The sequence below is a fragment of the Salminus brasiliensis genome, chromosome 9 (genome assembly GCF_030463535.1).
Source record: "Salminus brasiliensis chromosome 9, fSalBra1.hap2, whole genome shotgun sequence".
In the NCBI taxonomy this organism is placed as follows: Eukaryota; Metazoa; Chordata; class Actinopteri; order Characiformes; family Bryconidae; genus Salminus; species Salminus brasiliensis.
Window position 1 is genome coordinate 9,819,193 of NC_132886.1, and position 19,498 is coordinate 9,838,690.

Here is a 19,498-nt window from a genome sequence, read left to right on the forward strand (position 1 = left end):
TTTGTTGATGCAATATTTTCAGGTGTCAGTCATATGACAAGAAGTATGACATCTGACTTTATATTACGTGTCTGAATAATAATACTGAAATGTATGATATAATGATGTAACGAGATCAAACATGTGGATCATGTGGGTTTTTTTTTTCAGATGGCTTTACACTTCCAAATATAATGCATTATGATGTAACAAGGGACCAGTTTTGTAATGTAGTTTCTGTCTGATTGAATATTAATAAGCTGTGGGTCACATGTTCTAATAGACGCCATCACATTTCCAGACATTCCAAATGACGTCATAAAACACTGCACTCAAAAGCAATACATGTGATGTAATTAGAATTCCAATTTCAAAGGTGTTTACTGAATATGTATTATTATGAGATGAGATGACGGTCATGTGACAAGACAGACGTCAAAGGGAGGTCAGACAGGATTCTTTTCCATGTGTCACATGCTGAAGAGGCAAAAGATGGAAGGGTCTTGGCCTTTGACCTCAGAGCATTAGTGGTGCCTACAGTCTAGAGCTCAAAATAACTACACGCTGCTTCAGTCTATCTGTGACTTGTGATGTTCGAGACGGACGTTCGACAGACCTATAAATAATATTTACCAGCTTTGATTACACTGTTTAGATTATTGTAATAATCTACACTGTCTCACATGTGTGCTGTAATGGTGCCATAGGTAAGAGCCAGTAGCAGATGTAGGTCTTTATGTGGTCGCTTTAAAAAAAAAGACCTTAATAGACATGCCTTTATATGGCTTGTATGAGACCGAAATTATTTTTAAAATGACACGCTCTAGGAGTTTTTACAATTTTACAAACAATGCAGTATGTGTTAAAACACTTGTAGCTTTGGCCTTCATATGATTTCTGGCAAGAGGAACATGGAAGAATCCTCTTCAGAGTGACTCTGCATTGTGTGCTGGGTTGGCACTTGGCAAAAAATCACAGAACCCATGTGATATTGATTAGCCCATATAAAACAAGAAAGCTGGTCACATGTTGTTTCATTAATTATATCTCTGAGTAATTCTAATCCACCCACTGAGTCCCGTGGTCCCACTCGCGGACGTGGCGTTGTGTCCACATGGTTTTATGACGTCCATCAAAAACACTAGTCACCGTCAAAACAGCCAAGCATTTTTTTTTCCAGGTGAAAACAGGAAATTGTGTGTACGACCCTGTTTCACAAGCTCCCGTGAACTGAAGGTTGGGCACACAACCATCAGTCAACAGTTTGAAGAGTTTGAAGTTCAAGTTGCTGTTGTTTCCACTGACCCAGGAGCAGCTCCTCATCTGCTGGAGATCCCTTCTCAACAGCTGTAGGAGAAACAGCTAGGCTGACCTCAGATCAGTGTGGAAGGGGCAGCTTTACCTCTAGACTAGATTTTACTTTGACCCTCACACACACACCCCAGATTACTCGCCCACCCCTGGGGGCTTTACGTCAGGAGGTGTGACGCTCTACGCGTGCATTTGCGTCACGCGGTGGGGCGGAGCCAGCGCGTGCATATAAATGTACCGGCGTGGAGCCTCTGATAAGAAACTTCAGTGATTTTAACCAGCAGCTTTTTGGGGGCTTTTTTAATCATCATCACCGCGTTAGGTGTTTTCATCCTTCCGGCGTGGTTTTAGGTTGACCAGTGGACTTTCTCTGATCCTCTGAGGGGTTCCTGCTACTTTTACAGCCCGTTACTTTCTTCCTGTAAGCGGACCTAAACGGAGATGTTTCCTGAGGGCAGCACAGGGTAAGACCTCCATCACCCATTACTCTGCACCTTCTAGTCCAGATACTCGCTACTTTACACCGGTACCGTGTATTCATTGGTCCATTCAGCCGCCCACCCCTCTGCTGGCTCGTGTCCTGCAGGTTTTAGGGCACGTGGAGTAGCTAAAGCTGCAGGACTTTGCTGGAAGCGCATGTGTATGTGGACAAAAGTACTGGGACACCTTTCCTCATTCCTTATCACTGAGTATTAAGAAAGGAACTGTCTCAGCTGTCCAGGAAGAAGGCTTTTACTAGATTTACTAGACTTTTACTACAGCATTGCGGTGAGGATTTGATTGCAATCAGTGATGAGAGCATTAGTGAGGTCAGAATGTTTGATGATCACCACCTCACCTTATCATCCCTGACTCCACAACTCATCCCAGAAGTACTGGAGGGAGCACCATCCATCATTCCAGGGAACACAGCTATTCCACTGCTCCACAGCTCAATGATGGGTGGGTGGGGTGGGGTGGGGGTGTTATTGCCCCTCTAGCCCACACCTGGCATTAGGCATGGTGCCATTAGGTTGATGTATATCTGCTGGGTCCTTTTGTTTTCCATTTTTTGGCAGTACTTCTCATTAAATACTGTGTCTGTCTTAGGAGTGTCCACAAATATCTGGACAGTGTATTTATATACACTACAACTTATTTCCAGTTGTTGTGAAGTTACACTTTGACTTGCCATGATTAATATGGATTATTTATTAATATGTGGCACTTGTGCGGTATCACATCCCATTTAGGTAGATGTAGGTGTTTTATTTTGGTCAGTCTGAATGTGGGGAAAGCAGGGGTGACTGGGCACACTGGTTCATGTTTTAAAAATGGATGGATATGGTTGGGATACATAGGGTGTGCAAAAATAGCCACAGCCAGCTACGATGTTTGCTGAAAATAGAAATGCTGTAAAACATTTTACAGGGTTGCACATGGGCCAGATGTGACCCGGAGACGGACATTCAATGGGGCTGGTACAGCTGGGCCAGTTTTATATTTTCCATTAGTATAATTGACCCATAATTGCCTTAACTGGACAACGTTTGGCCCAGAATCATCTCCTTTTAGGGTATTCAGCTACTGATCTCGATAGAAAAAGAGTTGCTAATAGAATGTGATCCTGTGAAACAGCCACACATGAGCCTGAGATCACCATGCCCAAGGCCATGGGTGTATCCCCCAGTTTCCCCCCAGTGGAGCTGTGTTCTTTGGTGTTGAGGCTGAATTCAATTTTGCATTTGGTGTAAGTTGATATGGCTGAAAGCAGTCAAATCCTCACAGCAATGTAGTTAACTAATATAAATCCTTCCAAAATGAGTGAAAGCTTTTCCTCCTCATTAATGCCCTTGATTTAGTTAGAAATCAATGAAGGAACATGTGTCTACTAATGTGCTGTTTAGTGTAGGTGGGCATAGACTGGGTAATAGCACATAGGGCTTCCGTATGGGGGTCTAGATCACATTATGTAAAGCAAGATGGATATGCTCCAAAGAGAGCTGTGTGTGGATGTATGTAGGGTTGGGTCTAAATGGTCAGGGTGATGTTTCTGGTACAGTTGGGGTTCTGTAATGTGCAGGACTCTGGGAAGCAGAGAAAAGCCTCGTTGTCTGAAAGCCTACAGCCACCCAACCCACACGCTGAGCAATTCCTATATTTCATTAGAAACGTGTGCCAGACTCTCCACGCAGTCATGTGAGCTCTTGGTCAGTTGCCAAACACACTTTTCCTCCTCCTTCTATGCAGGTACAGTTATGAGGACTGCAGGGCAACAGCTGACTGGCTGCTTGCTCAGACGGAAGTGCACCCCCTGGTGGGCATTGTTTGTGGTTCAGGGCTTGGAGGACTTGCTGACATGCTGAAAGACCAGGTGGCCTTCAACTACAAAGACATCCCCAACTTCCCACAGAGCACAGGTTGGTGAGGGTGCATGTTTATGAATTTGTGTGTGTGTGTGTGTGTGTGTGTGTGTGTGTGTGTGTGTGTGTGTGTGTGTGTGTGTGTGTGTGTGTGTGTGTGTGTGTGTGTGTGTGTGTGTGTGTGTGTGTGTGTGTGTGTGTGTGTGTGTGTGTGTGTGTGTGTGTGTGTCAGTTGGCCAGATGACAGTGAAATACCTCTTGGTGTTTTCATTAGTCAGAGCTTGTTTGCTCATTCATGCATTCATTCATAACAGTGCATGGTCATGCTGGACGGCTGGTGTTTGGGACTTTGAAGGGAAGACCTTGTGTCTGCATGCAAGGACGGTTCCATCTCTATGAGGGATATCCCATCCAAAAGGTACAAACATCCCATTATGATCTCCTTCCTAACTCCTACGTCCCCATTCTTCGTACAGTTCTACAGGTCGTGTCGGATAAGATTTCCCATTCCCAAAGGAAACTTTGCATACATGCAGGACAAACCGAGTACACACTAGTACCGCCAATTCAAATGGTAATAAATAAATAATGTGGGCACCTTAAACAGTCTGAAATGTCTAATGTTTGGAGATTGAGAAGTGCACAAATTGTGCATTTTATTAAATAAAAATAAAAACAAATGAAGGCGCTTCTAAGGGTTCTTTGAGCGATTCCATAGAAGGACCATGTTTGTAATACAGATGTCTGGCTGACTAGAAGCTTAACAAGATCTAAGGAACCTTCTGTTGATGGAAAGGTTCTTAACCAATTAATCGTTCCTCCTAGACTCCTAGACTTGCATATTGCATATTGATTAAAAAAAACATTGTTTATCACAATAATACATTTTAATCAAAATACAATAGAATATCGTAGCCAAAAGTGCATCTTCTAGCACATAACATAAAGAAGAGCATGACTCTGGTTTGAAACTACTGTTCTAAAAACCCTTCATGTAATACATTACATCTCATGGTGTTCTTGTAGATCACTCTCCCCATGCGGATATTTAAGCTGATGGGTGTGGAGACCGTGATCTTGACCAATGCTGCTGGAGGCTTGAATCAGGACTACAAAGTGGGAGATATCATGATCATCAAAGACCATCTAAACATGCCTGGGTTTGCTGGCAACAACCCCCTGGCTGGACCGAATGATGAAAGGTATGTGTATATCTGACCTCCCAATGAATTCATTACATTTCTTTAAGAAACCATTTAATGCATTTTTTTTAATGTGTTTTTTATTTGTGGATTCTTGTACTGGATTCTGTGGAAATGTAATAAATATAGCTAAAAATATCTGCTTCAATCAATCTACATCTGTGAACACTTGAAATGCCTACAACACTGTTTTCAACATGTAACTGAGCATTCAGTAATCCCCAGACTGTGGATCTTCCCCAGGTTTGGTGTGCGGTTCCCCTGCATGTCTGATGCGTATGATCGAGAACTCCAGCAGCTGGCCATGGATGTGGGTACTGAGCTGGGTTACGGGGACTTCCTCAGAGAGGGGGTGTACTGTGTGCTCGGAGGACCTTCGTTTGAGACCATCGCAGAGTGTCGCATGCTGCACAAACTTGGCGCTGATGCTGTTGGTGAGAATCTCTGCATATAATCTACTACAACAGAGTGAATTAGCAATCAGCCCCCCACCCCCAATCCTCCTAGTCTATCAGCATCATCCATCTGCAGACTCAGAGAGACGGAGGTGTTGGCCAGAGATTTTTTTTTTCATTTATCAATTTATTTATTCCAAGAAATGAACTAACCGTTACTCCGATATTCCACATTATTCATATTGTGCAAGACTACTCAAGGCCACATCATGTCCTGAAACTGTTTGAATGTACAGATGCATGCCAATTTAGGTGTACACCCCTGTTCATGCTGATTTACTTTAATCCTCACATGAAATCCTTGGTCTTAAGCTTAGGATTTGGATTTTACTTTTAAAGCGTCTACTGTTAGGTTTGAAAATAAATCATTATCTTATGAAATGATGATTATACTTGTCAAGGTACTCTCCTTAGGACTTTTTAACTTTTTGAAATGCAAAGTTATGTTTATTTTAACTTTCTCAGTGCTGTAAGATTGCAGCTCCTCATTAATATACACATCTAGAATTTAATTAATTCCCCATCTTTTTATGTAACCTCTTTCTATAAAAACCAATGTTACAAGCTGCAGGACTGTAGCGTCTGTACAAAATCTACTTCCATCTTTTTCCATTACTTTGATCTCTTAAATACTTAATTGTCTCTGCTTTTCCTTCTACCAGGGATGAGCACGGTTCATGAGGTGATCGTGGCCCGTCACTGTGGCATGCGGGTCTTTGCCCTGTCTCTGATTACCAACCAGGCAGTGATGGACTACGACAGCGAGGAGAAAGCCAATCATGAAGAAGTTCTGCAGACGGGCAAACAGAGGGCGGAGCAGCTGGAGAGGCTTGTGACCACCATGGTCACTCGCATTGAGTATAACAACAACTACTCTTAAACTGAAATCGGGTCAGCTGAACTCAAACGGTGACCTCTGAACACTTTGAAGTACAGCTTAACTGATCAGAGATCAGCGCAGGACCACATGGGACATCGGGTAAATGTGACCGTGCAGCATTGTGGCTATTAGAATAGTGCTAGAAAGTCAGCTCTTATGTCTAGTGCATAGCAGCATATTTACAGTCTGCTCTGAGGAGTGCCATGTTCACCCTGAGGGCTTTTTTTCCCCCACCTTTTCTTGTGCTATTTTGTGGGAACAGCTCTGGCGTACATTCCCTTAGTAGGCAACACTAAACACTAGACAGCAGAGAACCACGTCAATGTGGTATTAACACTAATGCCTTCATGTGTACGTTCTAATTTTAGATGTTGGAATTGTTTGTAAACTGTTGATTACTTTGAGGTCACTGTCCTAACATGTATAGTAGATCTTATAGATCATTTGTGTATTATGTATCTTTTCCTTTTTGTAACATTATTACTAAAGTCTTATTTATTATTTTTGGCTCTGTCTCCATTTATTGTGCAGTAACAGTCTCTGACATGGGCGTGAAATAGGAGTATAGACAGTTTTGTTGATGTAATGAGATTTATCTAAAAACTGTTACAGTCAGATAAGGCATAATCAAATACACCATATGGACAAGTATTGAGACACCTGCTCATTCACTGTTTCTTCTGAAATCAAGGGCAGTAAGAGTTCATCCTGCTTTGTTGGAGCAAATGTTGCCACTGTCCATAAAAGGCTTTCTACTAGATTTTGAAGGAGCATTGCTGTGAGGATGTGAATGTGTTCAGTGATAAGAGCACGAGTGAGGTCAGGACGTTAGATGATCACCACCCCACATCATTCCAAAAGTATTGGATGGAGCATCATCCATTATTCCAGAGAACACCGGTCCTCTGCTCAACAGCTCAATGCTGAATCTTTAGTGTCCTTAGATTCCAACATGAACTAGACCGGCAATTAGGTGCATGATAAAATAATGGAATGCATTCATTAGGAGTGGTGTCCACAAACATTTGGACATAAAGCGTAAATTCAAGTGCACTCTTAAAAATAATGCTGCTACAACAGGTTCTTTGAGTGATGGCATAGACGAAACCCTTTTGGATCCATAAAGACTTTTCTTATGTGTTGTTGAGGGAACTCCAAACAAAGTCTAGTCCAATTTAGGAGGTGTTTTTAAAGTTCTCATAATGATGGAACTCCTGTTCCTCGTACCCTGAAGAAATCCCAAATAAGAATACACTGATGAACCTCCGGGTCTCTCTGAAAACTGCATATATGCCCATATTTGTAATAGAGATACATGGGTGTGAAGAACCTTCACATGTCAACATTGTTCTTCTATGGCATTGCTTAAAGAACCATTGCTAGCACCTTTATTTTTAAGAGTGTGAAGATCATATAAGGCATGAATGTGTCGTATTTCACAGCCACAGTTTCAGCTAGGCTAGGTCTTCTGACCTGGATGAAATGCCCGGTAATGGTAATGCAGATGGCTGCTTTGGCAGAACGACTTGCTGCAGAACATGCAGAGATACGGCTTTTCTCCAGTGTGTGTTCGCTTGTGCTTTCCCAGAGAACTGGCTTGAGTGAAGGTCTTTTTACAAATGTTACACACAAAGCTCTTCTCTCCAGTATGAGTGAGCCTGTGGGCCTTTAATGAGCCTTTGAGGGCGAAAGTCTTTGGGCACAAGTCACACTGAAACGGCTTAACTCCTGTGTGGGTAAGCAGGTGTGTCTTGAGGTGAGTCCCCCGACGGAATCCCTTGCCGCAGTGCTCGCAGCAGAAGGCCTTCATGCCTGTGTGCAGCTGTTTATGGGACTTGTAGCTGTTGGCATGAATGAAGCTTTCGCCACAGACTTCGCAGCAGAAAGGCTTCTCACCTGTGTGCAGCCTCTCGTGCACTCTGAGGTTGCTCTTTTGGGCAAAGGTTTTGCCGCAGTGCATGCAAGTGTAGGGCTTTTCTCCAGTGTGGACTCGCTGGTGGTAATCCAGGTATGACTTTGTGAGGAAACTCAGGCCACACTGCGGACAACTGAACGTTTTCTCACCACTGTGAATCCTCTCATGAGCTCGAAGAGTGCTTGCCAAGGCAAAGGTCTTGCCACATGTGGTGCAGGTGAATGGTCTCTCGTTGGTGTGGCTCGTCATGTGCTTCTTTAAGTGATTGGGCAGGCGAAAAACCTTCTCACAGAACTCACAGGCATAAGGCTTCTCCACCCTGTGCTCTCTGAGGTGGACGCGGAGGAGTCGCCTGCTGCCGAAACGTTCTCCGCAGTTCTGGCAGGCGTGTGGAGTCTCCCCGCTGTGGAATGTCTTCTGGTGCCTTTTCAGGTTGTTGAGGTAAGTGAACGTCTTGTCGCAGGCCTCGCATCTGATCAGCTTCCGAGCTGCCGTTTTCCTACGAGTGTATCCTGGAGATCTTTCTGCTCTGATGGGCAATTCCTGTGCGTGACCCACCTGGCTGTTTTTTGCATCAGAGGCCAAGTCAAATGACTGTGCTGCTGAAATCTTGATTTCCAGGGTGTCAGGGCTGATGGCTTGAGAGCAGCTTGTCTGAGTGCTGTTCTCCTCTTTACCGATGGGCTTCACTGCAGATTCTCCCTGGTTACGAGTCACATTTTCTGCAACATCCAGAAAAGCAGTTCTCATCATGAAGCTTAAGTATTCTTAAACATAGACCAACTGTAATGAGAGCTACCTTAATTGGTACTTCCAATTAACCCACACAATCGTAACTTCCCCTGGCACTAGCAAAGCTCCAGACACTAGAGAAGCAGTGCTTCAGATACAAGAGAAGCCAGCCACCGCCTCTTTTCAAACTGCCACCGATGCGGCATCGCCGGGCATCCGACACACTCTGAAGAAGTGCCGGGTCCCCAGCACTGCCACACAAGCTAACAGACACTTGTGCTAACCAACATTACCTTTAAGAGTGAGAGAGTGCGCCATCTCCCCACCCAGATAGAGCCCAGCAGAGAACTGTGCTCTCTCTGACTCTGTCTGAGGCAGGCAGCCATAGTAGAAGTGCATTACAGCGCTGAGCCACTCGGAACTCACTTTCTCTCTCGGCACAAGGGGGCGCTAATCCAACACAGAATCGTGGGATACATAGGGCAGCGAAGGGATACATCTACACTGCCTTCACAAATCTAAAGCAAGTTGAAGGCACCTTAGCAGGCAGCTCTTTCAGTACCTTCCTGTCTTCCAGCATAAGGGTTAAAAATATAAATGGTAAACAAAACTAGAAGTGATGGTGAAAAAAACTGAAAGCCAACAGGACAGAGATCTTCCTAGATATACTTGAGCAAGGCCCTTTACCCTCTCTGCTCCCCGGGCGCTGGAGTTGGCTGCCCACCGCTCTGGGTGTGTGTCTGTACTCACTGCCCCTAACACATGTGTGTGTGTGAGTGTGTGTTCACTACCAGATGAGTTAAATGCAGAGGACACATTTCGCTGTACACTGTATACACTGCAGACAAATACGTGCACCTTTACCTTTACCTTTACATGTTAACTATCCTATTAAATTAGACATTAATTCTAGTAATTCAACCATTTAAAGGCTTCCCTTCCAAACGAATACAGTCTATGATGAATCTGTAAGGTTAAGAAAATATTGAAGAATATCAGCTCTACTTTTATATATACATATTTTTAAAGCTAAATGCTTTAGATATTTTAGATAGATATTTTATCTAAAGTATAAAATAAATAACACAATTTTAAAAAAAATGTTTAAGAAGTATCTAATGACACTTTTGTGAGCCTGGCCCCGGGTTCCTGTCCCCACTACTGTGAACAGTAAGCTTCTCCAGAATGACACTTTGACGAATGAACATCATGACCATAAAAAAAACATAACATATAATTTTGCAAAAACTGGGAAAAAAAATCCTTCAAAACAGAAATTTCTGTTATAATCTAGACCTTGTTCTCCACAGCGCTGCGTAGAACATTTCACTCGCTCCTTTTCATGATCCCGTTCAACCTTCAGTACCGGCTCCTGCTGATCAGAGAGAGCCTGTAATAAACACAAGTAAAACAACATATATATATATATATATATATATATATATAAACACAACATGTAATATATAAATATATATAAACACAACATATATATATATATATATATATATATATATATATATATGAATGTATATAAACACAACATGTGGTGGCACAACAAGGGGCAGTGGTGGCTCAGCGGTTAGAGCGCCGGGATATCGATAACAGGGTTGTGGGTTCCCGGGCTCACACTGTACAGTGACAAATACATTCTACCTTTACCTTTACCTTTACATGTAATATATATATGCATATATATATATATATATATATATATATATATATATATATATAAACACAACATGTAATATATATAAAACACAACGTGTGTGTGTGTGTGTGTGTATGTATATATATATATATATATATATATATATATATATATACACATACACACACACACACACACACACACATAGTGGGAGTACAAGTCCAGTGGCTACAGTCACGGTGCATGAGATGTCTCTACCTCCACGGCCTGAGGAAGAAGCTCTTCAGATAGGGTAACTGCTACATCCTCTGAGGAGAAGCAGAGGGGATCCACTTCTCCATTCAGGTCCAGCTCACCCCGTCCTTCCTCTGGGTCAAGACAAACACAGTTCACTGGGTTTTAAAAGAGGCTCAGCTGCACGGTATGGAGTCAAGTCTCTAAACACATACCCTCAGTGACTGCACCTGCTGGAGCTGCCTGTACGTGCTCTCCTGCTGCCCTGGGCTGGGCGGGACTCCTCCTCGCCAGCTGTGTCTCCCCTGAAAGCCACTTCCTCCTCAGCTGTTGCCTCTTCGCGCCGGACAGAGGGGCTCTGGCTTGGGTCAGTCTACAGAAAAGCTGGCTAATTCGGGCTACCGTGTCTTTCGTCAGTCTTTCCACGGCAGCCGTGACTCTTACCTGGAAATAAACAGTAGCTGATGAGGCTATTTTGGAGGCCTCTGCGGCACTGCCGGCTGGTCAGAGCATGTCCAGATACTCACCGCGTTCATGTCATGCTGTGGTTTGCCGTCGGCAGCTGCAGGTCCTGCCCCCTGCTGATGCTTCAGAGCAGAAACGTCTCCAAGTTCACACATTTCTTCAACTATGGCCGTAACCAACGTGTCTATTATTGAAACCAGCTGTTTCTGTACAGAGCTGAAGCGCGGCATTCTTCCTCTAGTACACAGCACTCGGACATTTGGGGGAAAGACCTGTTTAATCGGTCAAACAGTCGGAAAGCAGCAGGACTGCTCCAGCGTGGCGCTGCTTCAACAGCAACACCGACTTCCAGCCCTGAGGGCGTGAAGAACTTCATAATAAAAGTCCTCAACGGGTCGCCAAAATAAATACTTATCTACCAACCCTTTATGGGTTTGATATTAATAATGTTAAAGTTACATAAACCATCAAATAATTGCCAGACTTAAGTGTTTATTTGACCTTCAGACCAATTTTTAAAAAATAATAATAAAATAATAATAATGATAATAATAAAATAACACTTACTTTGCAACATCAGGATTTATTGCCCAGAGCAGGTTTCTTTTACACAAACAAAAACATAAAGTACATAAAATTGTAATATTATATATAAAAATATATATAATAATTATATATCTTTGAACTTGACTTTTCTGTATGTGTTTTCTGGTGCATGTAGTGAACGGACAGTCCAACAAGGACCAGAAAACCCTTTTGGAAACACAAACAGGACAGAAAAATGAATTTATATTGTTATATTATATATTACAAATATTTTAAATAACTGTTTAATTAACACACCGATATTGCAGAGGTCTTAAAAAACACCTGTATCAAGGTACACTATGCTTTAAAGGGTTAACAAAAAAAATCTGGATACTTCTGGAAATTTAATGTATTCAGTACAGCTTAAATGTGTTAGTTCTCTTAATTATATTTAATAATAAAAGTAGTTCACATGTTCACATTCACAATGCTGCTTCAACTTAGAGCCTATAAAAACTTCATTTCTTGGGGAAACAAAACAAAAACACACAACCTCTACAGTCCAAAATACAATCTCGCAACAAGATTCATGGGCGATATTCCTTAAGCTGAATGAGGAATCCAGGGTTTGGCCGGATAGACGGCCTGGCTGATTTGACTCTGTCAAAAGCTTCTTCAAATGGCATCTTCTGTCGTGCCATCAGGTAACCAATGGCAACAGAGGCAGAGCGGGACACACCAGCGTTACAGTGGACCAACACCACACCGTCCTGAACAGGACACACAAAAGAAAGTGGAAACCACCTGTCAGTATATACGTCATTACCTACCGATATGCATAATTAACATCCATCAAAACAACACAGCCACACACACACACACACACACACACACACACACCTGCTCCCTGGCTTGATCTATGAACTCAAAGCACTGTGGAAAATAGGAGGTGAGCTGTGTCTCTGGGAGATCCAGCATTGTAACGGTCTTATAGCTGAAGAGCTCAGGGAAGGCATTTTCCACTCCATAGGCAACGTTCAGTACATGAGTCACCTGAAAACAAAGGATATGATATAATGAAATATCACATCCATACAACACATATTAGGCCCTGTTGAATACACTACATGTACAAACGCTTCTTCACATCTCTTCTTAATAATTATTGTATATTTAGGTATGGTAAGGCGCTCCAGCTGTTGACATAGGTGTAGAGAGCACACAGCTTGTATAATCTCCACAGACAAGCACTGCCATTAAAATGGGACTCTCTGGAGCAGCCAATCATGAGCTTAAGATACAGGAGGCACATACAGCCCCCCCAGCATTGGGCTGCGGAGCCGCAGAACCGCGTTCTCTGGACGGAGCTTCATTCAATATCAATGGGATGAACTGCGGTGGAAGTTTGTGATCCAGAGCAATGAAATAATTAATAATATATACCCTATATAAATCTAGGGTAAAGCCTTTTTCTTTTTTTGGCAGAATAGATGCTGTTACTGCTCACTATTAGGAGCCTTGATTTTAGTAGAAACACTGGATGAGCAAGTGTCTACAACTTTTATAAGTAACATATATTTAAATACTTAATATATTAAAAAATATGCATTTCACTGTTGGAGAAAATGTACAATAATGTTTAATTATTATAATCTTGAAACAGAAGCTTGAAGTTTGACCTACCTTGAATTTCTTTAAGGTGTCAACATCACTGGCAGCATCTTGAGAGGCTGAGGAGAAATTACAGCTGTGAAAAGTGACAATTTTTCTACAATATTCAGGAAACTGCCGGTCCACCTTAAACTGTGCAGCAGGTCCAGTAAATTCAGCTCAGTCCAGAGTGAAGTAGCTCCCTGCTGCGCCTTTTTTAAGGTGGACCACATGGATCCAGTAAGAAGCCCAACCTGGGACACTGCAAATCACACCAGATGATATTAAGGGGAATGTCTCAGGGAAAGTTCTGTGCTTCTAACAAAACACACGAATGTCTTACAGAGTAAAAGAAAGGGTGTTACTGCTCCCACTTGCAGATCCAACCTCAGGTCCTGGACGAACCCGCAGTCCTCCTCCCCAGCTGCACTAACAGCAACGCTGTCGCCCGTCCGCGTTTCCAACAGCACCTTCCCGCTCACTGTGGTCACTCGGGTGCTCTGCTTCTTTAAACGGTCCTTGGAGAAATTACAGATTTCCTGCGCTATGGATTTCATTGTAGACAAATTAATGATAAATAATTAATCTCATATTTATTTTGGTACAGTTCAGGCCATCTTCAGACCGGAAGCTGAAACCGGACCGGACCATTAACGTTGAAACGCCTTAAACGACAAAATAAAAGTCCTGCAGCAGCAGTATTATAGGGTCTCACCCACAGGTAAATGTATTGTGTATATTACATAATGTATTAATATTATTATATATTCAGATTTGATACGCTCTCTAATGTCAATTATTATTATTCTTCTGTTGCTCCATTTATTGATTTTTGACTACAGTTAGACATTTAATTAAGGGTTTGGATACCAAGAGTGGATGTTCGTAAACTACTAGGCTAATCCTATTCAGAAATTAATGATAAATAATTAATCTCATATTTATTTTGGTACAGTTCAGTCCATCTTCAGACCGGAAGCTGAAACCGGACCGGACCGGTTTACGTTGAAACGCCTTAAACGACAAAATAAAAGTCCTGCAGCAGCAGTGGGTGTTTTCTGGGTGTTTCTTTAGATTTTCAGGAGTAGTTGCTATCCTGTAGTTTAATGTATTCAGATACCAACAGCTCTCGAATCAGCATTTGCTTTGTAGTTTCTATTTAAGTAGTAACTTATTTTGTAAAATGTGTCAAAAATAAATGAGCATAGATTTTTGCATTTCCATCATCTTAAACATTGAATAGGGAAGACCAGACTCCTGCAGTGTGGGGGGTTCAGTTCTGGTCTTGGAGATCTCTCACCCCAGATAGTCAACCTCCAACATGCCTGGCTGTAATAAAGGTAAAGGTGCAGGTATTTGTCACTGTACAGCAAAATGTGTCCTCCGCATTTAACCCATCTGTGGTAGTGAACACACACACACACACACACACACACACACACACACACACACACTAGTGAGCTAGGGGCAGTGAGTACACACACACCCAGAGCGGTGGGCAGCCAACTCCAGCGCCCGGGGAGCAGAGAGGGTAAAGGGCCTTGCTCAAGGGCCCAACAGTGGCAGCTTGCCGAGCCCGGGAATCGAACCCATAACCCTGTTACCACTGCCCTAGGATGCCACCGAAGGCGGGTTCAAGACTCTGCAAGGTGGTAAATCTCCTTCCACACTCCATTCAATTCAGCTGATCGGTTAATGCCATGTGTTGGAGCACTGGTTCCGGGAAATCCCCAAACTGTGCCTGACCCTGGCCCTCATGTACCCACACAGTACCAAAGGTCTCACACACAGGCAAATGTATTGTGTATATTACATAATGTATTAATATTATTATATATTCAGATTTGATACACTCTCTAATGTCAATTATTATTATTATTATTATGTTGCTCCATTTATTGATCTTTGACTACAGTTAGACATTTAATTAAGGGTTTGGATACCAAGAGTGGATGTTCATAAACTACTATGCTAATCTAATAATTTAGAAGCTTGAAGAATCTTTACATTTATGATAACATCATTTTTATTTATTTTCATACAGAACAGCAGGTGAACATCATCGATGTAATGTATTTGTGCCCTCCATTTAGTTTAGTAACACATTTAGTCTGTAAGCAAGAACTGACATACACAAGAAATGTTTTTAAAAATGTATTTATTGTAAACAGACATAAAATATGCAACATTATGCTATTTTTAAAAATCCAGAAAGTGCCTTTTAATCAGAGTGTTTAAAAATAAAGGCATAGAGAGCATGCTACCTCACAGGCACTGGCACTGAAGGATCCGAAATGGTTACATATCTGAACAGACAACCATCCATTTGGCAAGAATATACAGGGACAGCATCACCTGCTCCTGTATCCTCTACCGTTTCTCTGCAGCCACAGGTAAACGTGTGTTCATGTTGACTTTTGCAATGCGTGTTGCATAACATGAGCATGGTAAATGAGACCGACCCTCAGGGGAATGTACACGGATCAGAACACAGTCTGTATGAACTGCAGCAGCGGTGTGACGACACCATGCATATCAATGGCTTTCAATACATCCAGCCATAAGTGCTTTAAGCGTGCTGTTCCCTGCGCAGCAGCCACGGCATACAGCACTGTACATAAGGAGCGTTTAAGAGGAAATCTGATTGAGGAGAGTCTTGATTACAACCATGGCACAATGACCGAACACCATGTGCATTCATGATCCAGCATTTTTGTTTTAAATATGAACCTGATTCCAGATGTGATTCATATTCTAGAAAATATGAAAAATACACTGTAAAATAAAACAAACAAAAGATAAACAAGCGACTGCAGCAGAAATCCCAGTAGTCTAAGCGGCACTGCTGATGTAGAGTTGTGTCTACTGGAAATCTGGTCAGATCCCTAATCCACACTGCATATGCTGAGGCACTGGCATTGATTGGCAGACGAAGATTGAGGAGAAGAAGCAGAAGGGATTCATTCAGGATTCATTTGGCACCGAAAGTGTAAACAGGCTCACGTGTGGCAGTATCGTAAAGCTGAAGTACAGAGCTTATCCAAAACTGGACAGGTATGATTGGTAGGGTGTGTGTGTTTTGGCACAGGGCTGGTCAGAGAGGTCATATAAACAATCGAAACATACCTAACTAGAGTGTTTGGCACATGTCAAGAACAGCAGCTGCGACTGAGGGTTATATATGGTACCACTTTCAGCTTATGAAAGCATGCCCTCAGATTGGCTGTGGTTCCCCATGAACCAATACAAGTTAAAACCTTAAAACTTTGGATCAGTCCCTAAACCAGCACACCCCTGAAAATAAGCCAATAAAGAGACAGCTAACACCTGACTGACCCCATCACCTTGAGAAATAAACTGTAAGAACAAGACCAAGAAGCAGAAGATGAAGAAGAAGGCACTTCTGGACCAGAGGGAGGGCTGTGGGGGTCTCAGTGCAAGCATACAGGCATCCATCCGTATGTCCGTCTGTTCATGCAAACATGGTTAAAGAGATCCACTGCAAAAGGAGAGAAATTAAAAGAATGAGTTCAATGCAAAACCATCACCATCTGCAGTGTTCAGTCGATTAACACGGACAGTAGCATCAACACGTTTCCTTGTATTAAGAAAAGAAGCCTCATATATAAGAGAAGCTGACTAGTAGCTGATTTGGCGTAAGAAACCTTCAGAGTTGAGAAGTATCCAGCTGCTGCTTGTCACACAATGCCCCTGGTTGGCAAAAGCCCTGTGCTGGGCAGAAATCAGGCCCCTGGCTAAAAAAAGGGTCTTCAAAATAAAAGCTTCAGATTGTTTAGCTTATTTTAATAATGAAAAAAATATGCTTATTTAAAGCACATTCACCTGAATGCAATTAAACCAGTAATAAAAAGTAAATTTAGGACAAACACACAAGGCTGAATTTGTGTGAAGCACCATTTTAACATTTTTGACTTAAGACCATCCATTTACTACATGGACAAAAATTCAATGAAAAAAGTTTCTCATTCAAGAGTTTGTTCTGCCTCTACTGTCCAGAGAAGGCAGCTTTCTACTAGATTTGGAAGCACTACTGTGAGGATTTGCTTGCATTCAGCAACAAGAGTGTTAGTGAGGCCAGGATGTTGGATGATCACCACCTCACCTCCTCCCAAACATACTGGATGGAGCGCCCACCATTTAAAAAAAAAAAAAAAAAAAAAAGGTTCCACTGCTTCACAGATCAATGCTAGGGGGCTTTAAACCCCTTTAGCCCACACCTGGCATGGCAATAGGTTCAAGTTTCATTTTGTACAGGAACTAGACAATCTATCTGTATCAGCAACTTAAAGTAGCTGAATGCATTCATTCGTAGGGGTGTCCACAAACATTTGGACATAGTGTAGCTAACTGTAGCAGCTGTATTAGTTAGGTTTGTGTATGGAATCAGCTAGCAAGCCAACTATAGTGGGTGTATTAGCTGTAACCAGTAATTAGTTAGCTAGCAGTATCGCTTTACTTGGATGGTCCATTGTAGATGCCTCGTAGATGTTCACCTGTCATTCAACCAACATTCAACTGAATATGTAACCCTGCACCTAGCCTTAATCATAACCTCACCCTTGAATAAATCCTAAATCCAAACCCTAACCCTAACCTTAAATCTTAACCTTAAAAACTTTAATGAATATTAGTTGCAAGTCAGTTGAGCATCCATGACGCAGCTATTAATGGATCCATCCAGGTAAAGTGAAACCTTGCTAGCTGTATTTGTTTTGTGGACATAATTAGTTACAGTACAGTTAATTACAGTAGCAGACTACAATGGCTGTATTAGGTTCTGGCTCAGAACTACAAAAAAGTGCTGGCAAACAGTTCTGCCCAACATGGGGCTTCTTCCCAACCAGGAGCTTTGTCTGGGAAGCTGCAGCTGGATGTCTACTATCTAATATCTAAGGGTATAACAAAATTCATAATTAAAGGATAAAAGGAAAAGGAGGAACCGCCGTCACTGTAGGCTTGCCTTGCTTGTTTAATTCTTATTACCCTACATTCATTATGATCAATATTAAACTGATTACACTAATTAACAAGTGCTATTTGTAAGATTCTAATGGGCAAATAGCTCAAGAACAAACCTGGTTGAAGTTTAGGGATATGAACCCATCCGCATCTGTGTCTAATGTCTTAAACGTCTCTGCAGAAACAAAAACAGCACAATAAAGTAAGATGAGTTGAGGGGATAAAAAAGTGCAGTCAGCTATAATAAATTGTGACCTTTTTTTATTTTATCAGGGATGACAGCCTTCACTGTTTACTCACTAAACATGGTCTCCAGGCGCACGAGACAAGTGACAAAGTTATCAAAGTCCACAGTCAGGTCTTCCTCTGTGTAGCGCACAATGATCAGCTGGAATAAATGATTGGTCAGCTTGAACCCTGGAAAAAGAGAAGGAACCATGTTTATAACGAGGTGAAGAAACCTAGGCATTAAAAAATAGATAGGATGAAGGATGAGTTTAAAAGCAGGTGTAATAGTTTTACAGCATGAATGACTAAAGATAAATTGATGGATGGATACATACCTGCTGCTTCGAGGGCCATGCGCATCTCATAGGAGCTCATAGTGCCAGATTTGTCTAGATCAAACTGCCTGAACACCGTCTGAGAGACAGACAGACAGACAGACAGACAGACAGAGATGAACCTTAGTTGAGCAGTTATATAAAGAGCTGAGCTCTACTGATGTTTGGAAATTTGAGCTTCAGTTCTATACTGAAGGAAAAAAAATCTGACTAAAAAAAGTACTTTCTGTTTTTAATCCTTTTTATTTAGAAGCTCAGAAAGTAACACAAATAAAGGGGCCAAGCTATTTCAAGCTATTTTCATGTCCTCTGAGAAATTCATTTGAAATTGAAAGTGACAGGAGGAAAAAAAGACAATGAAGCAGAGGAAAACTGTAACGCTTATCTGAATAAAGAAGAGTTAATATGCTCAAAATACGTCTCTGTATCTGCTGAAAAGCATCCAACAACACTGATCAGAAAACAAGAGCAATACAAGCTAGACAGCAAGAAGGACGGATAGCGAAATGGACAGCTAGATGGATAGCTATAGCTAGATTGATAGAGATGGACAGACATCTCAGTGGATAGATAGATGAACAGCTCGATGGGCAGATAGACAGATGGATAGAAAT

At 42.0% G+C, this 19,498-nt stretch overlaps 4 protein-coding genes across 6 annotated transcripts in view; 1 reads left to right on the top strand and 3 right to left on the bottom strand.

Annotated features, from left to right (window-relative positions):
• The first annotated feature begins 1,563 nt into the window (after positions 1–1,563).
• pnp5a (purine nucleoside phosphorylase 5a) lies at positions 1,564–6,670 on the top strand. Its single transcript, XM_072687344.1, has 6 exons — positions 1,564–1,754; positions 3,520–3,689; positions 3,947–4,050; positions 4,659–4,834; positions 5,078–5,268; positions 5,952–6,670. The coding sequence occupies exons 1-6, from the start codon at positions 1,732–1,734 to the stop codon at positions 6,167–6,169; spliced, it is 882 nt and encodes a 293-aa protein (XP_072543445.1). The 5' UTR covers positions 1,564–1,731; the 3' UTR covers positions 6,170–6,670.
• Positions 6,671–6,741: 71 nt separating this feature from the next.
• Positions 6,742–11,784, bottom strand: LOC140561999 (uncharacterized). Of its 2 annotated transcripts, none has more exons than XM_072687343.1 (6): positions 11,731–11,784; positions 11,226–11,517; positions 10,929–11,142; positions 10,723–10,832; positions 10,113–10,206; positions 6,742–8,806 (listed from the first exon to the last, which is right to left on the bottom strand). In XM_072687343.1, the coding sequence occupies exons 2-6, from the start codon at positions 11,391–11,393 to the stop codon at positions 7,629–7,631; spliced, it is 1,764 nt and encodes a 587-aa protein (XP_072543444.1). In that variant the 5' UTR covers positions 11,394–11,517; positions 11,731–11,784; the 3' UTR covers positions 6,742–7,628. The 2 variants fall into 2 exon arrangements, with proteins under 2 accessions (XP_072543444.1, XP_072543443.1); XM_072687342.1 differs by having other exon boundaries at positions 10,914–11,142.
• Positions 11,727–13,986, bottom strand: dusp19b (dual specificity phosphatase 19b). Its single transcript, XM_072687345.1, has 4 exons — positions 13,685–13,986; positions 13,375–13,421; positions 12,592–12,744; positions 11,727–12,461 (listed from the first exon to the last, which is right to left on the bottom strand). Exons 1-4 carry the CDS (start codon positions 13,896–13,898, stop codon positions 12,279–12,281), a joined length of 597 nt encoding a protein of 198 aa, XP_072543446.1. The 5' UTR covers positions 13,899–13,986; the 3' UTR covers positions 11,727–12,278.
• A 1,496-nt stretch (positions 13,987–15,482) lies between these two features.
• capn1 (calpain 1) overlaps positions 15,483–19,498 on the bottom strand; it is a 39,640-nt gene continuing 35,624 nt past the window's right edge. For both annotated transcript variants that reach the window (XM_072687348.1, XM_072687347.1), the window contains exons 19-22: positions 18,885–18,963; positions 18,622–18,738; positions 18,438–18,496; positions 15,483–16,840 (exon numbers count right to left, since the gene is read on the bottom strand). In XM_072687348.1, coding sequence (XP_072543449.1) covers positions 16,814–16,840; positions 18,438–18,496; positions 18,622–18,738; positions 18,885–18,963 — 282 coding nt within the window. In that variant the 3' untranslated portion in view covers positions 15,483–16,813. The remainder of the gene's footprint in view (positions 16,841–18,437; positions 18,497–18,621; positions 18,739–18,884; positions 18,964–19,498) is intronic.

Coding starts and splice junctions, on each gene's coding strand:
- pnp5a (XM_072687344.1), top strand. CDS start 1,732: ATGTTTCCTGAGGGCAGCACAGG. Junction 4,051..4,658: donor AGGGATATCCCATCCAAAAG/GTACAAACATCC, acceptor GTGTTCTTGTAG/ATCACTCTCCCCATGCGGAT. Junction 5,269..5,951: donor ACTTGGCGCTGATGCTGTTG/GTGAGAATCTCT, acceptor TCCTTCTACCAG/GGATGAGCACGGTTCATGAG.
- LOC140561999 (XM_072687342.1), bottom strand. CDS start 11,393: ATGCCGCGCTTCAGCTCTGTACAGAAACAGCTGGTTTCAATAATAGAC. Junction 11,143..11,225: donor CACAGCATGACATGAACGCG/GTGAGTATCTGG, acceptor GTTTATTTCCAG/GTAAGAGTCACGGCTGCCGT. Junction 10,833..10,913: donor AGCAGGTGCAGTCACTGAGG/GTATGTGTTTAG, acceptor GTCTTGACCCAG/AGGAAGGACGGGGTGAGCTG.
- dusp19b (XM_072687345.1), bottom strand. CDS start 13,898: ATGAAATCCATAGCGCAGGAAATCTGTAATTTCTCCAAGGACCGTTTA. Junction 13,422..13,684: donor AACACCCTTTCTTTTACTCT/GTAAGACATTCG, acceptor ATTTCTCCTCAG/CCTCTCAAGATGCTGCCAGT. Junction 12,462..12,591: donor TAGATCAAGCCAGGGAGCAG/GTGTGTGTGTGT, acceptor TGTCCTGTTCAG/GACGGTGTGGTGTTGGTCCA.